This window comes from Falco rusticolus, chromosome 5 (genome assembly GCF_015220075.1).
Source record: "Falco rusticolus isolate bFalRus1 chromosome 5, bFalRus1.pri, whole genome shotgun sequence".
Classification (NCBI taxonomy): domain Eukaryota; kingdom Metazoa; phylum Chordata; class Aves; order Falconiformes; family Falconidae; genus Falco; species Falco rusticolus.
Window position 1 is genome coordinate 1,636,798 of NC_051191.1, and position 19,555 is coordinate 1,656,352.

The following is a 19,555-nucleotide window of genomic DNA, read 5'->3' on the forward strand; positions in this document are numbered from 1 at the left end:
GTAATGGTTTCATTGCAGATCCTGCCCGTTTGCCTTTCCGCTGCAAACCCTCCAGCTGGCTTTGGTGGGTGCTCACTAGCACTGGGAGTTTTGCTGCTGCTGAGTGATTTTCCAGCAGCACCCAGCAGCTCGGTGCAGGAGCTGTGGGCTGTGGAGGCTTCCTTGGCGTTGCTGTCCCCATGGGAGCCCAGCTGGGACCTGCCTCCTCTCGCCAGTGCCCTGCCTGGCCAAGGATCATCTGGTGCATCGCACGTGGAGCTCATCTCACCACTGTATTTCTCTCATGCTGTTACTCCTGCCAAAGCTGTGCTGTGCCGGCGGGCTCTGGTGGGGGACTCTGTGGCTGGGGTGGAAGCACCGGCGTGGGCTCTCCCTGGTTGCTTTTCTAAGGTCTTCCCTTGCCCTGCCAGTCACATCCATCACTTGCTGATGCAGAGGGAACAGCAACTGGGAAGCATTTGCTTGTGGAGGTTTTGGGGGAGACCTGTTCCTTCCTCTGCTGCTCACCCAGCAGAGCTGGTGCTGGAATCACTTGTACTTTATAAATACTTTCACTGCATTTAAAAACATCGCACGCAGGGACCCCCTGTGCCAGTTGCCCTGTATATACATGCACAGGACTTCACATGATCATTATTTCCACAAGCATATGAATATCTAACAAAAACACAGACACGACTCAACATTCTTCACTTGGAAAGTGTCACGTAGGCTTAACATGTGAACGAGGTCATTCGAGATGGACTTCCAAAAAGCTGCCATCAAATGACCAAAAGCTAGAGGTTTTCGTGTGTGTGTGTGTGTGTGTGTGTGTCTGTGTCTGTGTCTGTGTGTCTGTGTGTGTGTGTGTGTGTGTCTGTGTGTCTGTGTGTGTGTCTGTGTGTGTGTGTGCACGCGAGTGTGTCCGTCTGTCCACCCGGAGCAAACCCCCCATGTGACACAGCTTGGGGCTGGAAGCATCCTGCAGGGAGCAACACTAGCAGCTGATGTTTTACAGCCTCTGCTTCCTCCCGATGGGTACCCATACTCCCCGCTCCTGCTGCTGCTTTCTAAATGCTGGGAAATGCCATTTGGACCCTCAGCATCTGTACTGCCCTTAACATACATGACCAGAGGAAGAACACGAGTTCAAAAAAAAAATCTTAATTTATTGTAAATTCTCCTTTCATCTGTGCTGCAATTCCAGTGTTCTGCACATTAATAAATATACATTTGTTAAAAAAAAAAACACAAAACCTCCAGTGTCTAATCTGCCATAAAGCTTTTACAAAGTCATAAAAATAGGTTTTAATTTTTTTTGTCATTAATACAACTGACCCTCATTTACTGCAACAATTATGATCAAAATAAAAACTACCTACATCTCACTGGGACAAAATATACATACACAGATGTAAAAACAACTAGCATGGGTTATACACAATGCCTGAGCACACAGCCAAGTGCCAGACCCTTAAAACATTCAAAACATTTTTCCATCAGAAAACGTCACACAGTATGTTGCATAATTTTTAAAGGAACAGCATCCTCCCTCCCGCTCCACTTCTAAAGGCCTCCTTGATACATTTGAAAATGCATAGGAATATAATGAAACCAAGATTACAGTATATATTATCTCATTTTTTCCTCGACTCCTGCCTTTCTTTTAGCTTGATTTTCTGTTTTTTCTCTTTCACACACAGGGTTACACACAGAAAGCCAGTATTTTCCCCAAGGGGCTGCTATGGTGAGCAAGGAACTCCTGAGAGGAGGGGAGGTCACAGCTACACCACTGCCGCCCTTTGAGTTGCGTATTCCCACCCCGGGGAGCCACCAGCAGAGCTCTGCCCCATGCTGTTGGATGCAAACTTTTTCACATCTTGCTTTTCCTTCGCTTGTAAACATCTCAGGAAGGTGAGGACAGCAGACAGGCTATGCTTAACTTTCCTATACTTGTGAAACCAGCACATTTTGTGGGAAATACGAAACCTTAACCCTCCCAGGTGCTTTTTGAAACACCAAGGTCAGGGCTTTGTCAAAGAGCTGGATGTCCTTAAGGACTCGTATTTCTGCTTTGATCGGCAATGTGCTGACTCTAGCTGGAAAGAAATTAACAATAAAATAAAATACTGTGCCTGAGCAGAACTTGCCCCGTGGGAGGAGGACCCTCTTCTTGGGACGTGCAGAGCACTGGTTTGTTGCAGAGCCAGACCAAAGTCAAAACCTATCATGCAATGACACCACTTGTTGGGGTTTTTTTGTTCTTGGTAAGGGAAATATAGATTTGACTTCTTCCAGACAAGGACTGTGTTGAAATCAACTTATTTTTAGTCCTGAAGTTCAGTTGCTGAACATTTCAGTGCACTTGAGAGAAGAGGTCAAAACACCAAGAAATGAAAAAAACAGAACATTTTTTGTGGGTTTTAGAAGAGGTTACAAAAAAACCACCATACTGTGTCCTTAAAGTGTTCCAAGATCTGTCAACAAAGCTTATATAGTCGTGGATTTCGATGTAATCTTTACTGTATTACTCTGAAAACTGCATTGTGTCTAAGGTGGCTTCCATGCAAACCTCAGTTACTTTATCAAATGCCAAATTCAAGTAAAATTGTGCAATGTTCATATAAAAAATATCAAAACCTCTTTTAATTGATTTCCTATTATCAAATTAAGAAGATCAGTATAAATGTAAAATATACAAAGGAACTTTTTCTTTAGCAACACCATACAAAATATATAAAAGTATCTACACTTTTTATATATATATAAAGTTGCTTTTTTTTCTTAAGACGACAGGTCCATAGGGAGGTGGATAGAGATGCTGGCATAGAAACGAAAGGACACTTGTTGGGATATTGCTCCCTAGAGCCCAGCAAGCCGAAGGGTTCACACTGTAGCCGGACAAAACTCCACAAGAGACGTCTCCTGGTGCTCGTCTTAAAGGCTCCTGGATTGACTTGCTGTAGGTCCGCTGTGATAATAACAGGTTTTTCCTTGGTTCTCCCCAGTAATAAGCAACCCCTGCAGCACTGTCCGCGCTGCGAGCAGGTATCCGTCCCTCACAGTGCGTCCTGTGGCCATTTCCATGCGTTTTGGCATGGGTTCATGTCGTGTGGAGCGTACCGCACAGCAGCCTTATCGCAGGCGCATCTGGGCACTGTGTCTCCACCATGAGCAGTCAGGAGTCTGCCATAACGTGAAACCACGCAGGAATCGATGCCCACCTTGTCCTCCTCGCTACGTGGCCGCTCTGATGAAGTCTGAGGAGGGCAGGCAGCAACCCCGCAGCAAGGAGTCCAGAACCGTGCAGCAGTGATCACAGTTTCCTGATGGTTCAAATTGAAGTTTCATTACTGCCTCTGTTAGTGAGAAGAAGCAATCATGCAGACTCAGGGTTAAACAGGCACAGGCAAACACTCCACTCGAAACCACCTAACCCCTTTTAGTAAGGGCTCATGCTCCCTAAAGTTACCATGCCTTGCCAATCCAACACTTGCAAGGGGGATGCTGCCCTGGAGGGGAAGACCCGCCGAGAGAAAGAATTCCAGGTAGTACACAAGAGATGCACTCTTCAGAGGAAGCCTATGGAGGGCTTGTATTTGGCTAATGCTTAGGTGAAGATGCAAGGTTCACACAAAAATCTTACAGGCTGTTAGAAACCTGGTATTTCAAAGACAGATTCATGTCATCTGCCGTCCAGAGTTTTACATTAAGCAAAAGGCACGGAGATGAAGCAGTTGCCTGGCACAGGTTGGCTAGTTATTCTCCAGTCATGACAGTATCACCTGGTAGCAGCAAGTAGTTAATGCTTGTTAAAGGTATCTCTGTTTCCTAACTAACCAGGATATATTTCATCCACCAGTTCCCAGCTACCCAAAGACGTACTTTTACAGTGAGCTGGGAATGGTCTGTGCATGCAGACAAAATGGGTGTCTAAAGCACCGTGGGACAATGTCAGAGTTAAAACCGGGTGAGAAATTTTCTCAGTTTGGAGAAAGAATGAGGCTATATACATAAAATGTATGCACAGACTTTATGTATGGCTGTTGTCCTCATTTTAAATGCAAGAATTACAATGAGTAACAAGGTTTCTGAGAATACCCTTTGACTGAGAGCTTGCTCAGCCTTTTGTTAATGTTTGATTTAGTTTACAATGGCAAATATGCACATCGATCATCACGCGGCAGGTGGGAATTGTGCACCTGGTAACTTAGGGTCAGTAGCTTGATGTGGCACTTTTCCTGCAGCCTCTGGATCCCCTGCCCCAGCAATGTTTTCCCTCTGCCCAACCGGACACCCACACCATGCTCCCCCCAGGGCTGGAAAGTGGAGGCAGAGGCCAGAGCCATGGGAGGCCTGCCAGGGCATCCTGACGTGGCACTTACTCTGAGTCTGAGGTGTCGGCATGTCCTGTTCCCACGTGGACATTCATGGCCATCCCGTTGAGCTGGTCTCGAGACTGCTCCCTTCGAGCATTTTTTACTGTCACCCCAGAGTCTGAGGGAGAGCGGACCCCATCGTTTGTCCCCAGGGAAGTAGTCCTGGATGAGATCGTAGTCTGGTTGTAATCTGATAGCTTTTCCCGCAGTCGATTCTTCATATTTTTATCCACCAGGGGGGGAGGGTAGGTGACTTTGTTTTTTAAGATGCCTGTTATGGAAAAGAGGGAATAATGAGAATTTTGAAATGTATCAGTAATTTCCTATATGAGGCTGAACACATCCAATAAGTGACTTTTTATATTCCTTAATTAGACTTCTAGTTTGTCGCTTTATTTCAAAACCAAAAGATTAGGCTTCAGCCACTACCTACTAGCTTCCCATGGCGTATTGAGTTACACGGGCTGGAGCCACTTGGAAAGCGTTCTTTCCTGACAGAGCTACCATATGAACTAATTAATGACCGTTGACCCCCCAGTCCCCCCATCCGGCTGTGAGGCTAGGCTGGCTGTCCTACCTTTCCTCTGCTCTGGCTGCTGGTTATTCTGGTGGGACAGAGGTCTGTTCTCCTTCTGCTGCCCTTCATTCTCATTGTCCTGCGGTACATCATTGCCGTGGTTCACCTGGTTTTCCCTGTGAAGCTCTACGTTGACCTTGGTCTCAACTTTGAGTTTCTGTTTCCCGCTGGCGTCCTCACCATCGCTGGCCGTTACGCACTCTGTGGGCCAATAGGGTTTCACATGATTGGGAAGGGTATCAACTGCAATGCAAAAAAACACTAGCTCGAAAACCACTTTTGATATGTTTTCTCAACCGCTGCCCGGCCAGACCTGTTCTCTTTGGCTGGGGAGGAGCTGTGTGTCAAACCAGAGCAATTCTTCAGATGATCCTTGCTGGACTGCACTGCCCTCGAGGTGCAGCAGCCCCCACAAAGTACACCTGGTAGGATGGAAGGGTGTCCAAACCCTTTCCAGAGCAAGGTCGCTGTGGAGAAATGTGAGGCAAACGACCTCTCAGCTCTCCAGAGCTGGCAATCCCGCTGGCTCCTTGAGGAGGCTGGTTTCTGAAGGGTGAGGGCACCGAAGGCACCTTGTGCTGTGTCTGTGCCAAGCACCAGCACACAGCCTGGACATTTGCCAGTCAGAGCTGACTTATCTTTAGGACAAGATGAACTGTGCCTAGAAATGCCTGCACCCTGCTCATCACCAGTATTAATATTAACGGCCAGTGATCTCCAGCTCTTTAGGACAAGAAACTCCCCAACACCACTAAATCCACATGCCTGTATTGCATGAAGAAAGGTGGGTATGTCTTCCTTCAAAAACATTTCTGCACAATATTTCTGCCTTCAAAACAGCCATCTTCTTCCTCCTCTTCTTCTTCCTTCATATGAGACTTTGCTGGCGGGGTAGCACCATTTCCAAGTGCTGTGGGTACCCACCTGCAAAGGCCACTCTCTGCCTGAGCGCCCTAAGTCGCAGATTTGCTCAAGCATCCTTTTACTTGTGCTCAGTCACCCCTGTGAACAAGCTTTTGGGAAGAAGAAAAGTCTCTAAGCTGGAGACGACAAGGATCTCTGTAGAAGCACAACAGCAAGGATGCTGTCTAGGCTGTATGGTAGTCTGGCAAATTTGTCCCATCTACTCTAAAGATATTTTATAGACAGGAATAAACCCATTGCTCTCCCCTTGCACTGGGAGTACCTTTGGGTGTGCTGTGGACTGGGCCATGTTCATTGGTTTTGGAAGTAGATGTGTTCCATTTTTTCTCTGTCTCGAGTCCATCTTCCTCACTGTCCGATGAATGGGAGGAGGCATAAGAGCTGCTGTGTTCATCAAGGGACAGTTCGCTGTCGGAGTCTGAATCATGCTCTACGAATGCAGAAAAAGCAAGCACAGCAATCACAGTGTGGACAGGAGCTGAACGAATCAATTTCACAAACGCACAAGGAGAAAGAAAAGGCGGGTGTCTGGTTCAGGCCATGCCAGGGATGAGCTCTTACGTCCCTAGGTGTACACAGGGTTAAATCACAAAGCCTGCGGCATCAATCTGAGTAATTTTAGGAAGCACAATCGCTTGGCTCAGCTAGTGGGCAGGACCTTTTATGTGCAGGGAGGGTGCAGAACAGAACGGTGACACTTTTTTCCTTATTCAATGTGCAGAACAGCACGTCGTGCTTCACAGGATCCCAACCAACACGACACACAGGCAAACCAAGGTACCTAGAAATATCAAGAATCTGCAAATGCACTTAGAAGACTTAAAAACTGCTGCAAGGCAACAAAATTTATCAATGTGACCCAAATTAAAGGAAAACAGACAGAAGACGCTTATCATTTTCTTGTACAAAACACAGGGCAGTAAAGGAGGATATTGCCTCAAGGTCTCAAATGTTAAAACATCACCAATTAAAAATGAAGAGCAACAGCACATCATTTGTGAGGAAGAAAGGGGATGCCAGAAACTGTCAACAGCTGTGACAGCTGTCAGATTAAAACTGAACCATCACAAGAAGCAGATACCTGATATCTCCATTTCAGGATTCCCTTGTAAGGCAGCCATTGCATAGCTTGTTATACCAAGAGCATAATGAGAATGAGATACACCAAGTCAGAATAACTATTCTTCCTGTTACAGAAGCCTTTGAAAAAAGTGCTGAGAAGGAGAAGGTGCACAACTGGGCCAAAGCATTTAGAAATCATTCTTACCATTGGATTTTGATGGATTCCTATGAAATATGGAGGAATCTGCTTCAGTCTGACCAGCCCTTGCTTGACTTAAGGATCCACTGAGCTTATGAGCAGCCTCATCCCTTTGGGAATAAAAACAGAGGACGACTTTCTTGGTCACTTTACTGTTCTTAACAACAAGGCAGACAGGCAGATGAGATTCGTCTGGTCAAACGTAGACAGCTGCAGTGGACACTAGCCAGCCTACGCTTGATTGGCAATGTGGTCAAGCAAGACATAGGTTATCCTAACGTCTTTCTACAGCAAGCCATAGGTTATCCTAATGTAGCTTCTGCCTTTGGCCACACGAATCACACTCTGAAAAAGCCTGAAGTTAATAAGCTAAATTGCACTCCTTGAGACATGTCTGAATTTTAACAGGCAAGCAGCACGGCCAATGTAGTTATGTTAACCACTGCACTGTTTGAACTCCCCGCTGAAGACGCATGCAAAAGAAAATGCATGACAAATTACAGTCACATGAAACAGAACTGTTAAGACATAAAAAAAGTAGCATTTGAACCACAACATTTCTGTTTTCCACAAGAGCAATGAAAAAGGGAAAGGCAAGCACCTGAAAGCCATGCACCTGCCACCTGATTACCTGAGAATATAAGCAAGGTAGCTATTGTGGCTCTTGGCTGACCTGACGGTGCTTTCTAGGGAGACAGTGGATTCCCCAATAGTTGTGCGATACATATTTGGCTCTTCTATATATGTGTTGTTACAGTTCAGAGATCGCTGAAGGGAAAAAAAAAAAAAAAAAAAGACACAAAGCAGTAGTGAATGATCCTACCCAAAGCTCATGTTACCCACAAATGTACGTAGTTTTGAAGGGACCAAGCGGGTTTTGATGTTGACAAAAAGAATTCTTTCCTCCCAAAAGTTTTAATTAAAATAGCAATCAAAATTTTTGAGAGAGGCCATCAGTAATCTTTATACAAGTCACTGAAAGCAATCAGACAATTCACTTAATTACAGACAAGCCCCCTGTAAGTTTATTTTAGGTAACTTCTACCAGCAAAAGGATGTGGTTTTTTTTCCCCAATGTTTTTTCCTTACAGTTAATAATGTAGCTCTTGTTGCAGTGGAATCGTCTGGAAGAGGTTTCTTCCCAGTTAAAGTGTTCTTCAAGTGCTTCCTGACTTCTTTGTTAAATACGCAGTGGAAGAAGAAAATGAACAGCCCCTGGATCATTTTAGAAAGAGGAATGATTCATTACTACCAAACTGCAAATACAGATATTAGAGAACAGCCGTTTTGAAACAACCCCTGAATTCTAGTTCGTAGTCCATGATTTCAATAGCAATAACTGCTTTATGTCTTTGACTGAAATGGCATTGACTGATCTTATAAGGACTTCTTTGTAATTTGCTTCCAAGTTCAAATGTGCATAAAAAGCCTGGGAGAATCTACATAACAATGTGTTCCTCTAGGATTTACAGAGCAGAGCTTGTGGTAGGTGCCACCTTCCCTCGTTATTTGGGAAGAAACCCAAATATCAAAAAATCCAACAGGGACCTCAGTGTCCCACTGGAAGACATTGCAGGAAGTTTCAGCGTTGTACTGGCACTAAGGTTTTAGAGCTTTTACACCGATGATGAGACAAAATCAGTAGCAGCACATAAAAAATAGCATAGCCTTTAGTGAAAACCTCTGGAAATGGGGAACTTCTGTGGTAGTTATTCTTACTTCTGTTGGTTAGAGAACTTTAGAAAGCCTTGTGAGATGTGGAGAGGTACTGGAGGCAGAGAGGTCCCAACTTTTGCCCCATACATTCCTTCGTTCAGCAATACCTCCTGGTGGGAAAATCACTAACATTTCCAGAGCCGGGCAGTTGTTGGCTGCCAGGAACACACATTAACAGCTTTCACTAGGGGCAAGGAGCACGCACGTGCGTGCCTTCAGATGTATTTTCTCTGAGGGAACTCACGCAGCTGCCAAATCGTTATCAATTTTGGTTGGAGATACAGCATATAGAAGCCAATCACTCATGAAGTTGCAGCTGTACCAACATCACAAGATGCCTGCATTTCATGATTTCAGCCAAAGCAATTGACTTAGAGTAACTTTAAACTTCAAGCTCACTTTCTGAACATTCAGTCAAACACAATCTTAGCTGGCATTAGCACTTTGGGATTATTCATTAATAAAATTCACATAAATGTCTCTTTAAAAATACAAGTTCAAAGAAAGCAATGATATGAAATGCCACATACCACTGTGCCTCTCTGGACAAGTTTGGAGAATTCCAGCTGCCGACTTTCCTTCCTTTCATAAGGTTTACATTTAATTTAGTTTTATTTTAGGCTTGTGGAAGCCTGGTTTTACAGCCTGCGTAGGTGTATTCATTTCAGAGCACACCAGCTGACGTGGCAAAATGACCTTCTCCAGTCTGGCCTATCTCATGTGCTGCCAGGGCACGGACAGTCATCTCCAGAGGAGACCCATCAGACTTCTTTTTTTCCTTTGGCTGCAATTTGTGGCTGTGGTGCTGCAGTTGACCAGAGTGTCCTGCTAGCAGTAGCTGTTTTAATACTGCAGGCACTTGCCATGACAGTTACGGCCATCCTTGGTCACATTCAGATTGTGACCAGCATGAACCTTCATGCCTACTTCCATGCCAGTCTTCTACAAATAACTATTTTCTGCATCTTTAATCAATAAGTGTATACCAGGACGGGCTACCCAGTAAAACCCTAATGCAATGAGTTGTATTTCAAAATCATTATCTGACTTACTTCCTTAAACAGTAACTTAATTTGTGAAAGCCTTGAATTTGGAGCCGTTCACTCTGGGTGAAATAGAAGTCTCTTGTTTGCGGTAGCAACAGAACAACCGTTAACAACGAGCACACAGAAGATTAACAAAGATTTTGTCTCTAGGAAGATAGAGGTATAATTGCCTGCTGTTATTTAACCGTCACAGGTTACAGTAGTAGAGCACTTATCTTTAGAATGACTACAAGTGAGAAATGCAATTACGCAAAGTTATGGTTTTGGTGAAAAGAACCCTCTCACTGAGAGAAGAGAGCAAAAATTGTGTTTGACGTCTCTGTCCTTCTTACGTTAGCTCATGTTTAGCAGGTTTTTGGAGGTCTGGGTGCAGCAGCACACTGCCATCCAACTTACCTGCAGGCAGCTGAAAACTGCAAAGAGATAGTGAAATGTCATGACATCACTGTTCACTGCCATCAGCCCCAGCAGCCACGTGGCACTGATGAGCACCAAGAGCAGGAATGCTGTTCGCAGCACAGAGCTGTAAAGCAAACACAGACAAGCATTTGCAGTATGACAGGATACAAGATAACAGCCCGACCACGTGCCCAACGATTCAGCAACTGGAAAAGCCCTTTGGGAAAATTAGGGCAGTGTTCACCAGCTCCCAGTTCCCAAGTCTCTTATTGCACTACTCAATGACTTATCATATTCAGGTAAAAAAAAAACGTGATTTCTTTTCAAGTTTGTTCCCAAGGTTTTCTTCAAACACACCAGGCTGTTTGTCAAGCCCATGCTGTTCACCCTTGTTGACTCTGGGGAAGAGATCTGGGCAGCAAATGCCCCTGTCCGTCTCATTTCTGTTTTTCAAGTTCACTCTCACATTCTTTTTCAACATTACAGCCCAAGGTTTTGGATTGAGGGCACTCGGGAATATTTGTTTGCTTAAATACATTGTTTCTACAGACACTTTCAAAAGATGGTCACAATTCTAGTGGCAAAAGTGTTCTACTGTGTGTAAAACAGCTGCCGTTAATTAGCAAATATACCCCATTTGTTTAGGGAGATTTAAAAAATAAACTTAAAAAATTTACCCAACAGCCAGGGCTGAATAAATAGTTAGAAGACGACTTTCAAAATCTCATACAGCTACTTATTTGGGGAAAAAAAAAAAAAAAAAAAAAAAAAAAAGGCTGTCTCGCCACTAGCTAATCACGTTTCAGTTCACAGATAAATTCTGAGCTTCGGTTAAAAGAGACGTTAATGGGAACAGGCTGCCACAGGAGGCAGAAAGTTGCAGTTTGTGAGGCTTTCTGCTCATCCCAGAGGAAATAGGATGGGAGGAGGCTGGCCCTCAGCACAGGAACCTCAACGAGTCCCTGCCAGGACATGGCTGGCAACCCAGGCATTCAGTGAGGGGAACCCTTCTGAGCCACGGGTGAGAGTGGGGATACCCAGAATTATGCCTACCTGGGCATGCCACAGGCGGAGGTGAAGTGGCAATGTAGTAGGGACTATGATGAAAGACCCGGAAGGACTGTAATGATACCATCTGGAGGCCAGACCTCTCCCTCTCCCCTCCCTTCTCCTGCCTACACTTGGTGGTGGTGCAGAGCACCATGGTGGAGGTTTTACAGAGCCTCCAAGGGAACCCCAGGAGTAGGTGGTGAAGCAATCACCAATCATCTTGGCCAAGGTTTACTGTTTCCTCTAAATATCTCTTTTATTTCCTGCTCCAAGACTTGCTTTTAGGCAATTCTGCCCCTTTATTATTCCTAGCCAGAACTTTTTCTACAGGTTTTTGAATCCAAACTTACACGACTCCAGTTTTTTCAAATGAACGTTGCCTTCGTCTGCACGATGCTTTCATTGCTAATATAAAGATGACAGTGTTTATCTGAAAGGGAAATTGAAATAACAGCATGAATTCTTTCTGTACATTTGTTAGAGCTCAGTTTTCAATTAAAATGTGATTTTTATCCTAAAATGGTTCACGGTGCCAAGAATATTTTTCCTTCAATGTACAGGTCTCCAAGTTCCGAGATCCACCTCGTTTTAAGCTGACATGGTCAAGAACATCCTGGGACTTGACCTGGATAAGACTCAGTAAGATGGCCCTAGGCAAAGAGGCTTGAGTGAAAGACAGGAACGTTTGTCCTTGTCCAAACCAGAGTCCACTCAGCCCAGCATCTTGTTTCAGCTGAGTCAAACCAGAATATAAGAATACAGTAACAGAGCAAGCATACTGAGCAACTGATAAGTCCTGTGAATAAATATACTCCTCCAGCCTCCACCAATTTCCACAGCTGGGATGTACTAGGTGAGGTGGTGCATTTGTACTTAATCACTCATAGTGAATATCGATGCCGAGAAATTGTCTGGTCATTCACTTTCCAAAACTGTGCAGAGCTTTACCACCGCCATCGTCCTGTTTCTGGGAGTTTCTAACTTTGCTCTCTGTGGTGAAATGATGCAGCTTGTCTAGTTTGTTCTGAATCTGCTGCCTCCTGCTACCACTTGTGTTGGAAAAGTCACTGAATGGTTGCCTCCACAGTCATTTTCTCCAGGCCACCACACTGTTACAGGCTCTTCCCTCTCTGGTTCTCTGCAGCTTTCTCTTCTCTAGGCTGAAGGCTGCTAGTCCACTTAGTTGGACCTCCAGCGGGGGTTGTCCCATGCCTTTCATGACTTGTGACCCCAGCCTATACTGCTTCCCAGTTTACTTCATACTTTTTGAGATAGGGAGACCAGAACTACACTTTGGTATTCAAGAAGGAGTCACATCACAAATATTTATCTTCTGGTGCTCTGATACTGAGGGAAGCTTTAAGGCAGAAGTTAAACACCAGCCCATTCTTTTAAATTTCTGAAATTGGAATTATTTAATATTTCTTTAGGACTTCTGGATGAAGTGACTTGTTATGGCTCGTTTTGCTGATTTGTTTAATAAGCTCACTGACCAACCCTTCAAACATGGAACAAAGCAAATGGGAAAAAATAAATAGGTTTCTGGCCATACAGCCATTGTTCCACAAGCAATCTTTACACTGGCAAGCAGCCCTCTGATTTTCAGGAGCTTACCTCATGCCTTATCTGTTTTAAGCAAAAGAGGCAAGTTTGAGTAAATCAGCTTCAAATGCAAAGAATACAGTTGCTTCATATTATGACTACTGTTTGATAAAACAAGAGAAAAAAAGGTAGCAGTAAGGAAGAGACAGCTCCAGACGCCAAGTCCACCATACTTACAACTACAACAATTACAATGGGCCCAGCAAAACTCCAGATAAGGGTGTCATGAACAGAAAGCCAGCAGAAATCAGGGTTCCCGTAGCCTTGTGGATCCAGACCAACAGCAAGCCCTGCGTCAAAAATGTAGAGAAAGTACATCAGAAAGGTGCTTCTGAGATCTTCTGTACAACCAGGCACGTTTTCAAATCACTGTCTGGCAAACAAAATGATTGTGGCAAAATGTGTTCAGCAGCAGAGTCCTGGAAGTCAAAATCAAGGCAAAACCAAAGTCTTTATGCTGGTGACTCCATATCAAATGATACTATGAGTTTTGCCCACCAGAACAAAGTTCAACTGCATGAAAATGACAATAAATTCAAGTCCCAAAATAATTCTGTTTCAGCACAGTTTTATAGTCATGTTCACACAGTATGATGAAGCCTTGAGGCGGAGTGACATGTTGAGGAATTTCAATAAGCCTATACAGCAGAATAACATGAATCATAACTGAGGTGACATCTATATTACAAAAAAAAGTGCATTCTTAACTGCTGTGAGGTTGCTGTTACTATAATAACACCAGAGACAAAGGAACCTGGGAATTCACAGGAGTTAACCGCTTGAGCTCAGGTGGGATTCATTTTAAGCTGCCATCCCAGGTACCTCATCTTGGTTTCAGCACTGTTTGAAATGGAGTTTGCTAACGCCCCCAAGGCAACTGAGTTAAGAACACACATTTTATTGTGTTATTTTTAAAGCTTGGACAATTCCAAGGGAGTCCAACCTCCACCTGCTGATTTACAGAGCTGCCTGGTTTGGTGACCTACACAGTTTGCCCATATGGTGATGGACTGGGATTCCTACCTTTGACCTGAAAAACCATAGAAATGTAGAATTATTTTGCTTGGAAAAACCTTCAAGATCATCGAGTCCAACCGTTAACCTAGCACTGCCAAGCCCACCATAGGCTGTGTCCCTAAGCGCCACATCTACACCTCTTTTAAATACCTCCAGGAACAGTGACTCAACCACTTCCCTGGGCAGCTCATTCCAATGCTTCACCACCCGTTCAGGGAAGAAATTTTTCCTAGTATCCAGTTTAAACCTCCCCTGCAGCAACCTGAGGCCATTTCTTCTTGTTCTATCACTTGTTCCGTGGGAGAAGAGACTGACACCCGCATCGCTACGACATTCGGTCAGGGAGTTGCAGAGACTGATAAGGTCCCCCCTGAGCCTCCTTTTCTCCAGACTAAACAACTCCCGCTCCCTCAGCTGCTTCTCACAGGGCTTGTGCTCCAGACCCTTCACCAGCTCCGTTGCCCTTCTCTGGACACGCTCCAGCGCCTCAATGTCCCTCCTGAAGTGAGGGGCCCAAAACTGAGCACGGGATTCAAGCTGTGGCCTCACCAGTGCCCAGTACTGGGGGACGATCACCGCCCTGGTCCTGCTGGCCACACTGTCCCTGGCACAAGCCAGGATGCCGTTGGCCGCCTTGCCCCCCGGGCACCCTGCTGGCTCATGCCCAGGGCTGTCACCCAGCCCCCCCCGGCCCTTTCCCCCCAGGCAGTTCCCAGCCCCCTGCCCCAGCCTGTCGCGCTGCGTGGGGCTGGTGTGACCCAGGGGCAGGACCCGGCACTGAGCCCTGTTGAACCTCCTACAAGTGGCCTCGGCCCATCGGCCCGGCCTGCCCAGACCCCTCTGCAGAGCCTCCTGCCCCCCAGCAGATCAGCGCTGCCCCCAGCTCGGTGTCACCTGCAAACTGGCCGAGGGTGCGCTCGGTGCCCTCGCCCAGGTCATTGATAAAGGCATTAAGCAGGGCTGGCCCCAGCACGGAGCCCTGGGGACACCAGCTGTGACCGGCTGCCAGCGGGATGTAACTCCGCTCACCACCACCCGCCGGGCCCGGCCGGCCAGCCAGCTTTTAGCCCAGGGTACAGTACACCCACCCGGGCCATGAGCTGCCAGTTTCTCCAGGAGAATGCTGTGGGAAATAGTGTCAAAAACTTTACTAAGGTCCAGGTAGACAACATCCATTGAGCCTTTCCCTCATTCACTAGGTGCATCATCTTGTCATAGGAGATCACATTAGTCAAGCAGGACCTGACTTTTATGAACCCATGTTGATTGGGCCTGATCGCCTGGTTGTCCTGTATGAGCTGTGCGATGGCACTCAAGGTGATTGGCTCCACAACCTTCCCAAGCACTGAGGTCAGGCTGACAGGCCTGTAGCTCCCCGGATCCTCCTTCCAGCCCTTCTTGTTCACAGGTGTCACATTTGGTAACCTCCAGTCAACTGGGACCTCCCTGGTTAGCCAGGGCTGCTGAAAAACGATTGAAAGTGGCTCAGCGAGCACTTCTGCCAGCTCCCTCAGTACCCTTGGGTGGATCCCATCTGGCCCATAGACTTCTGTGTGTCTACCTTATGTAGCATGTCGCTAACCATCTTCCCTTGAATTATGGGGGCTTCACTCTGCTCACTGTCGCTGTCTTCTGGCTCAGAGAGAACAACTGGTATTACTATTAAAGACTGAGGCAAAGAAGGCATTAAGTACCTCAGCCTTTTCCTCATCCTTTGTCGCTATGTTCCCCCCCCCCCCCCCATCCAATAAAGGATGGAGATTCTCCTCAGCTCTCCTTTTGTTGCCAATATATTTATAGAAACTTTCAAAATTGTCTGGCAGTAGCCATATTAAGTTCTAGTCGGGCTTTGGCCTGTCTAATTTCTTCCCTGCATAACCTCATGACATCCTTGTAGTCACCCTGAGTTCTCTGCCCCTTCTTCTAAAGGTCATAAATTCTTTTCCCCTGAGTTCCACCCACAGCTCTCTGTTCAGCCAGGCTGGTCTTCCCCACCAGCTCATCTTTTGGTACGTGGGGACAGCCTGCTCCTGCATCTTTAAGATTTCCTTCTTGAAGAATGTCCAGCCTGCCTGGACCCTGTGGCCCTTCAGGGCTGCCTCCCACAGGACTCTGTCCACCAGGATCCTAAACAGGCCAAAGTTGGCCCTCTGGAAGTCCAAGGTGGCAGTTCAGCTGCACCCCCTCCTTACTTCTCCAAGAATCAAAACCTCTATGATTTCATGATTGCTATGCCCAAGACAGGCTCCAACCACCACATCACCCACAAGCCCTTCTCTGTTCACAAAGAACGGGTCCTTCCCTTGTTGGATCACTCACCAGCTGTGTCAGGAAGTTATCTTCCACACATTCCAGAAACCCCCTGGACTGCTTCCCCTCTGCTGTATTGTACCTCCAGCAGACATCTGGTAAGCTGAAATTCTCCAGAAGAACAAGGGCTAGTGATTGTAAGGCTTTTCCCAGCTGCTTATAGAATATTTCATCTGCCTCTTCATCCTGTCTGGGTTGTCTATAATAGACTCTTACTTGCCTTGTTGGCCTTCCCCCTGATTCTTACTTGTAAACACTCAACTCTGTTGTCACCATCACTAAGCTCTAGACAGTCAAAACGCTCCCTAAAGGACAGGGCTACTCCACCACCTCTCCTTCCTTGCCTGTTCTGAAGAGTTTATAGCCATCCCTTGCAGCACTCCAGGCGTGTGAGTCACCCCACCATGTTTCTGTTATTGCAACTATATCATAGTTTTCCCACTGCATGATGGCTTCCAGCTTCCAGCACACTACACCAGTGTGCATTGGTATAGATGCACTTCAGTTAGGTTATTGAACCTGGCACCTTTTTTGGGGGGAGAAACCCCAGTTCCTACATGACCATTCTCAGGTGCTTCTGTGGTTTCTGACACATCAATAACCCTTGCCTTTGCCATCACATGAATCTCCGTTCCCTCCCTCCTCTGAAATGGCAGACTGAAGGACCTCACTAGCACATCGCCTCTCAAACACTGGCATGCTGCCCCAGGGCTTACCTCCAACAAGCCTCATTTTATCCCTTTCCCCCTTCAAATCTGGTTTAAAGCTCTTTCAAAGAGTCCTGCCAACTCCTGTGCAAAGATCGTTTTCCCTCTTTGAGACAGGTGTTCCCTGTCTGCAAAGGTCTTCCTTCTTCAAGACACGGAAATTGATGCCTATGAGGCTTATGGCCAATGACATATGGTAAATGGCTACAGCATGTTGTCTGGGCATCGGGGGCACCTATTGCATTGAGCGTATGTCCTGACTGGAGCAGGAGGCCAAGGCTGACGGCAGTGCTGCTCACCGCGAGAAGAATTCATGTGCATTAATAAATGCCTTGTTTGAATTGAAGCCCATGTGCGTTGGTGAAAAGACACTGAAAAAGGGAAAGGTAGCTGCGTTTCACTCTCGCTGCTTAAATCTGGCCCAGAGCCAATATTCACATCTGGTACAGGCCTACGGTCTATGAAAATTAAACTGGCTATTTGGCAAAGCAGTGGATATTGGATCTGTTTTCTCTGCAATGTGGAATGAGATAGGACTGGTTTCCCTCCCTGCTCTCACTGGCCCTTCCACCACCCCCTTCAGCAGCTGCCATTCAGAAAGAATTAGCCATAAATGATTAAAGGACCATAAAGTATTTTATACAGATGTGATTATATAGACAAGGTCTGTTTCCCAGGACTTGATTTCCCCCATTAGCGGGACTTAAACTACAGTTTGGCCAAACATCTGGCTCTAAAAGTAATTGGCAGACAGCAACATTTTTTCACTCTCAAAATCCTACCCTGAAGTTCTCCATTAAACAAATAGGGCAAATTGCAGTCTTTGGGTACGAGGTTCAGATTTTACTGCAGTCAACAATATGTTCAATAACACTACCCAAAGGCAGAATTAAGCCAATGCAATATAATACAGAGAATCATTTTGGCACATCAGTTGAATGCTGCAACCTGGCTGTCCTGAGCAGACCGAGTGTGTGGGCTGTGTGACAGCTCACTGACGTTTGCAGGAACTGGGGCTGGCCCTGTGGCCAAGTGTCCTGTGGGGACCAGCACCTATCCCAGGAGCGTGCCAAGAGCACGCTGTGGGGAGGTGCTGCCAGAGGCAATGTTTTGACCCTTCTGAGCTCCTGTGGGCTCAGCGGCGCGTCTGACTCAGGCAACTGTGGGTCAGCCTCTGCTCTCTTCTGATTCATCGCCTTGCTTAGTATTCACAGCAAAGAGTAGATTTGGGAAGTGCCATTTTCGGGGGGATATTGGTTTTAGGGCTACGTAAGAACCTGTTTTAACATAAGCACTGCAGTCTCCATGGCAAAGCAGTTGCTGCACACATATGCCAACGGGTTAGTGCGTTGCCATGAAGACATGCAGAACGGGAGGGGTCTTGCTTGGTGCCAAATCCAGCCCTTTGCTCCTGAGGCAAGGAAGGAATTAAAATCCCTCTCCTAGATGGATCAAGCCACATTTTAAAATAAGCAATCTTAAAGCAAATTTAAAATGTTACACTATCACTCCCCATGGAGAAATATTCCAGAATCACACTCTTTTGAGGGCTGTAAGCCTTCTCCCAACTTCCATCCTATTTTTATTCATGGCAATTTGCTTTTCTATGCTGTGACCAAATTCGGCTCTTCCCTGTTGGAGTGTTTGTTATGTAAACATTTTACTAAGTTTCCCCCCATCCCCAAAGGTCAAGGTTCGCTTCTGCCAGTAGCCTGGTCCCATCACAGATACCTTAGGACCACTATGACTGAGCCTGAAATGAATGTCAGTTTGAGCATGGAAAATAGAAAAAAATAAATAAACGAAACAGAATAAGGCCACTGCTACTGTAGGTTCATATATTTTTTTTTTCAGGATAGTTGTGATAAAGATGAAATGGCATAGATATTTATCTTTCAAATGAAACAAAAAAGTCCTTTGCATGTCCAAAACTAAAATTCCTTCCCATATCTAGACTTTTCCACTATTAAGAAACATATACAATCCTTCTTTCATAAAGCAATTTAAAAGAAACTGTGTTTAAGATGCATGTTATGAAGTTCGAACCTTTTTCCTGTTTAGATATTAAAATTTACAATCTATAAAAGAAGCTTATTTAAAAGATGTATAGTAACAAAGTTATCCAGGCATAAGAAATCACACATTGTGTCATTTATGATTAAATAACTTTCTCTTCAGATGATTTCTAAATCTGGAAGGGTGATCTAAATGCTTAGTTTTCTTTATTCATCGTTTCACAAAATCCTCTGACTTGCACAGTAATAGGGATCTGACTTTTCATTTAAATGGACTGCAAATTCAGTAGATTCAGAAATTAAATTACAGCAGACAACCCAGAACCAGAACTTGAAACTTCAGAAGCACAAAATAGTTCCAGAGAACAATATCTAAGTAGAAAAATGTAAAAATGGTGTACATGTAATATTCAGACTGCATAATACTGCTGTTGAGAAGGTCTGAATTAATTTAAAATTCAGGAGAGAAGCTAAACATGAAACAGAAGATCCTTTTGACAAATTCTTCTAGAGAGTTATGTGTTCTGAAATGCAAATTGTTTACTGCTATTTAATGATAATACTTATTTTCTA

At 45.3% G+C, this 19,555-nt stretch overlaps 1 protein-coding gene across 6 annotated transcripts in view; it reads right to left on the bottom strand.

The window, feature by feature from the left end:
• Positions 1-1,127: 1,127 nt before the first annotated feature.
• CELSR1 (cadherin EGF LAG seven-pass G-type receptor 1) overlaps positions 1,128-19,555 on the bottom strand; it is a 173,123-nt gene continuing 154,695 nt past the window's right edge. For 2 of the 6 annotated variants that reach the window (XM_037389456.1, XM_037389455.1), the window contains exons 26-35: positions 13,111-13,223; positions 11,682-11,761; positions 10,279-10,405; positions 8,210-8,335; positions 7,752-7,888; positions 7,127-7,230; positions 6,122-6,289; positions 4,936-5,178; positions 4,365-4,629; positions 1,128-3,338 (exon numbers count right to left, since the gene is read on the bottom strand). In XM_037389456.1, the coding sequence (XP_037245353.1) occupies positions 3,314-3,338; positions 4,365-4,629; positions 4,936-5,178; positions 6,122-6,289; positions 7,127-7,230; positions 7,752-7,888; positions 8,210-8,335; positions 10,279-10,405; positions 11,682-11,761; positions 13,111-13,223 (1,388 nt within the window). In that variant the 3' untranslated portion in view covers positions 1,128-3,313. The remainder of the gene's footprint in view (positions 3,339-4,364; positions 4,630-4,935; positions 5,179-6,121; positions 6,290-7,126; positions 7,231-7,751; positions 7,889-8,209; positions 8,336-10,278; positions 10,406-11,681; positions 11,762-13,110; positions 13,224-19,555) is intronic. The other 4 variants (XM_037389454.1, XM_037389452.1, XM_037389453.1 and 1 more) reach the window with 4 other exon arrangements.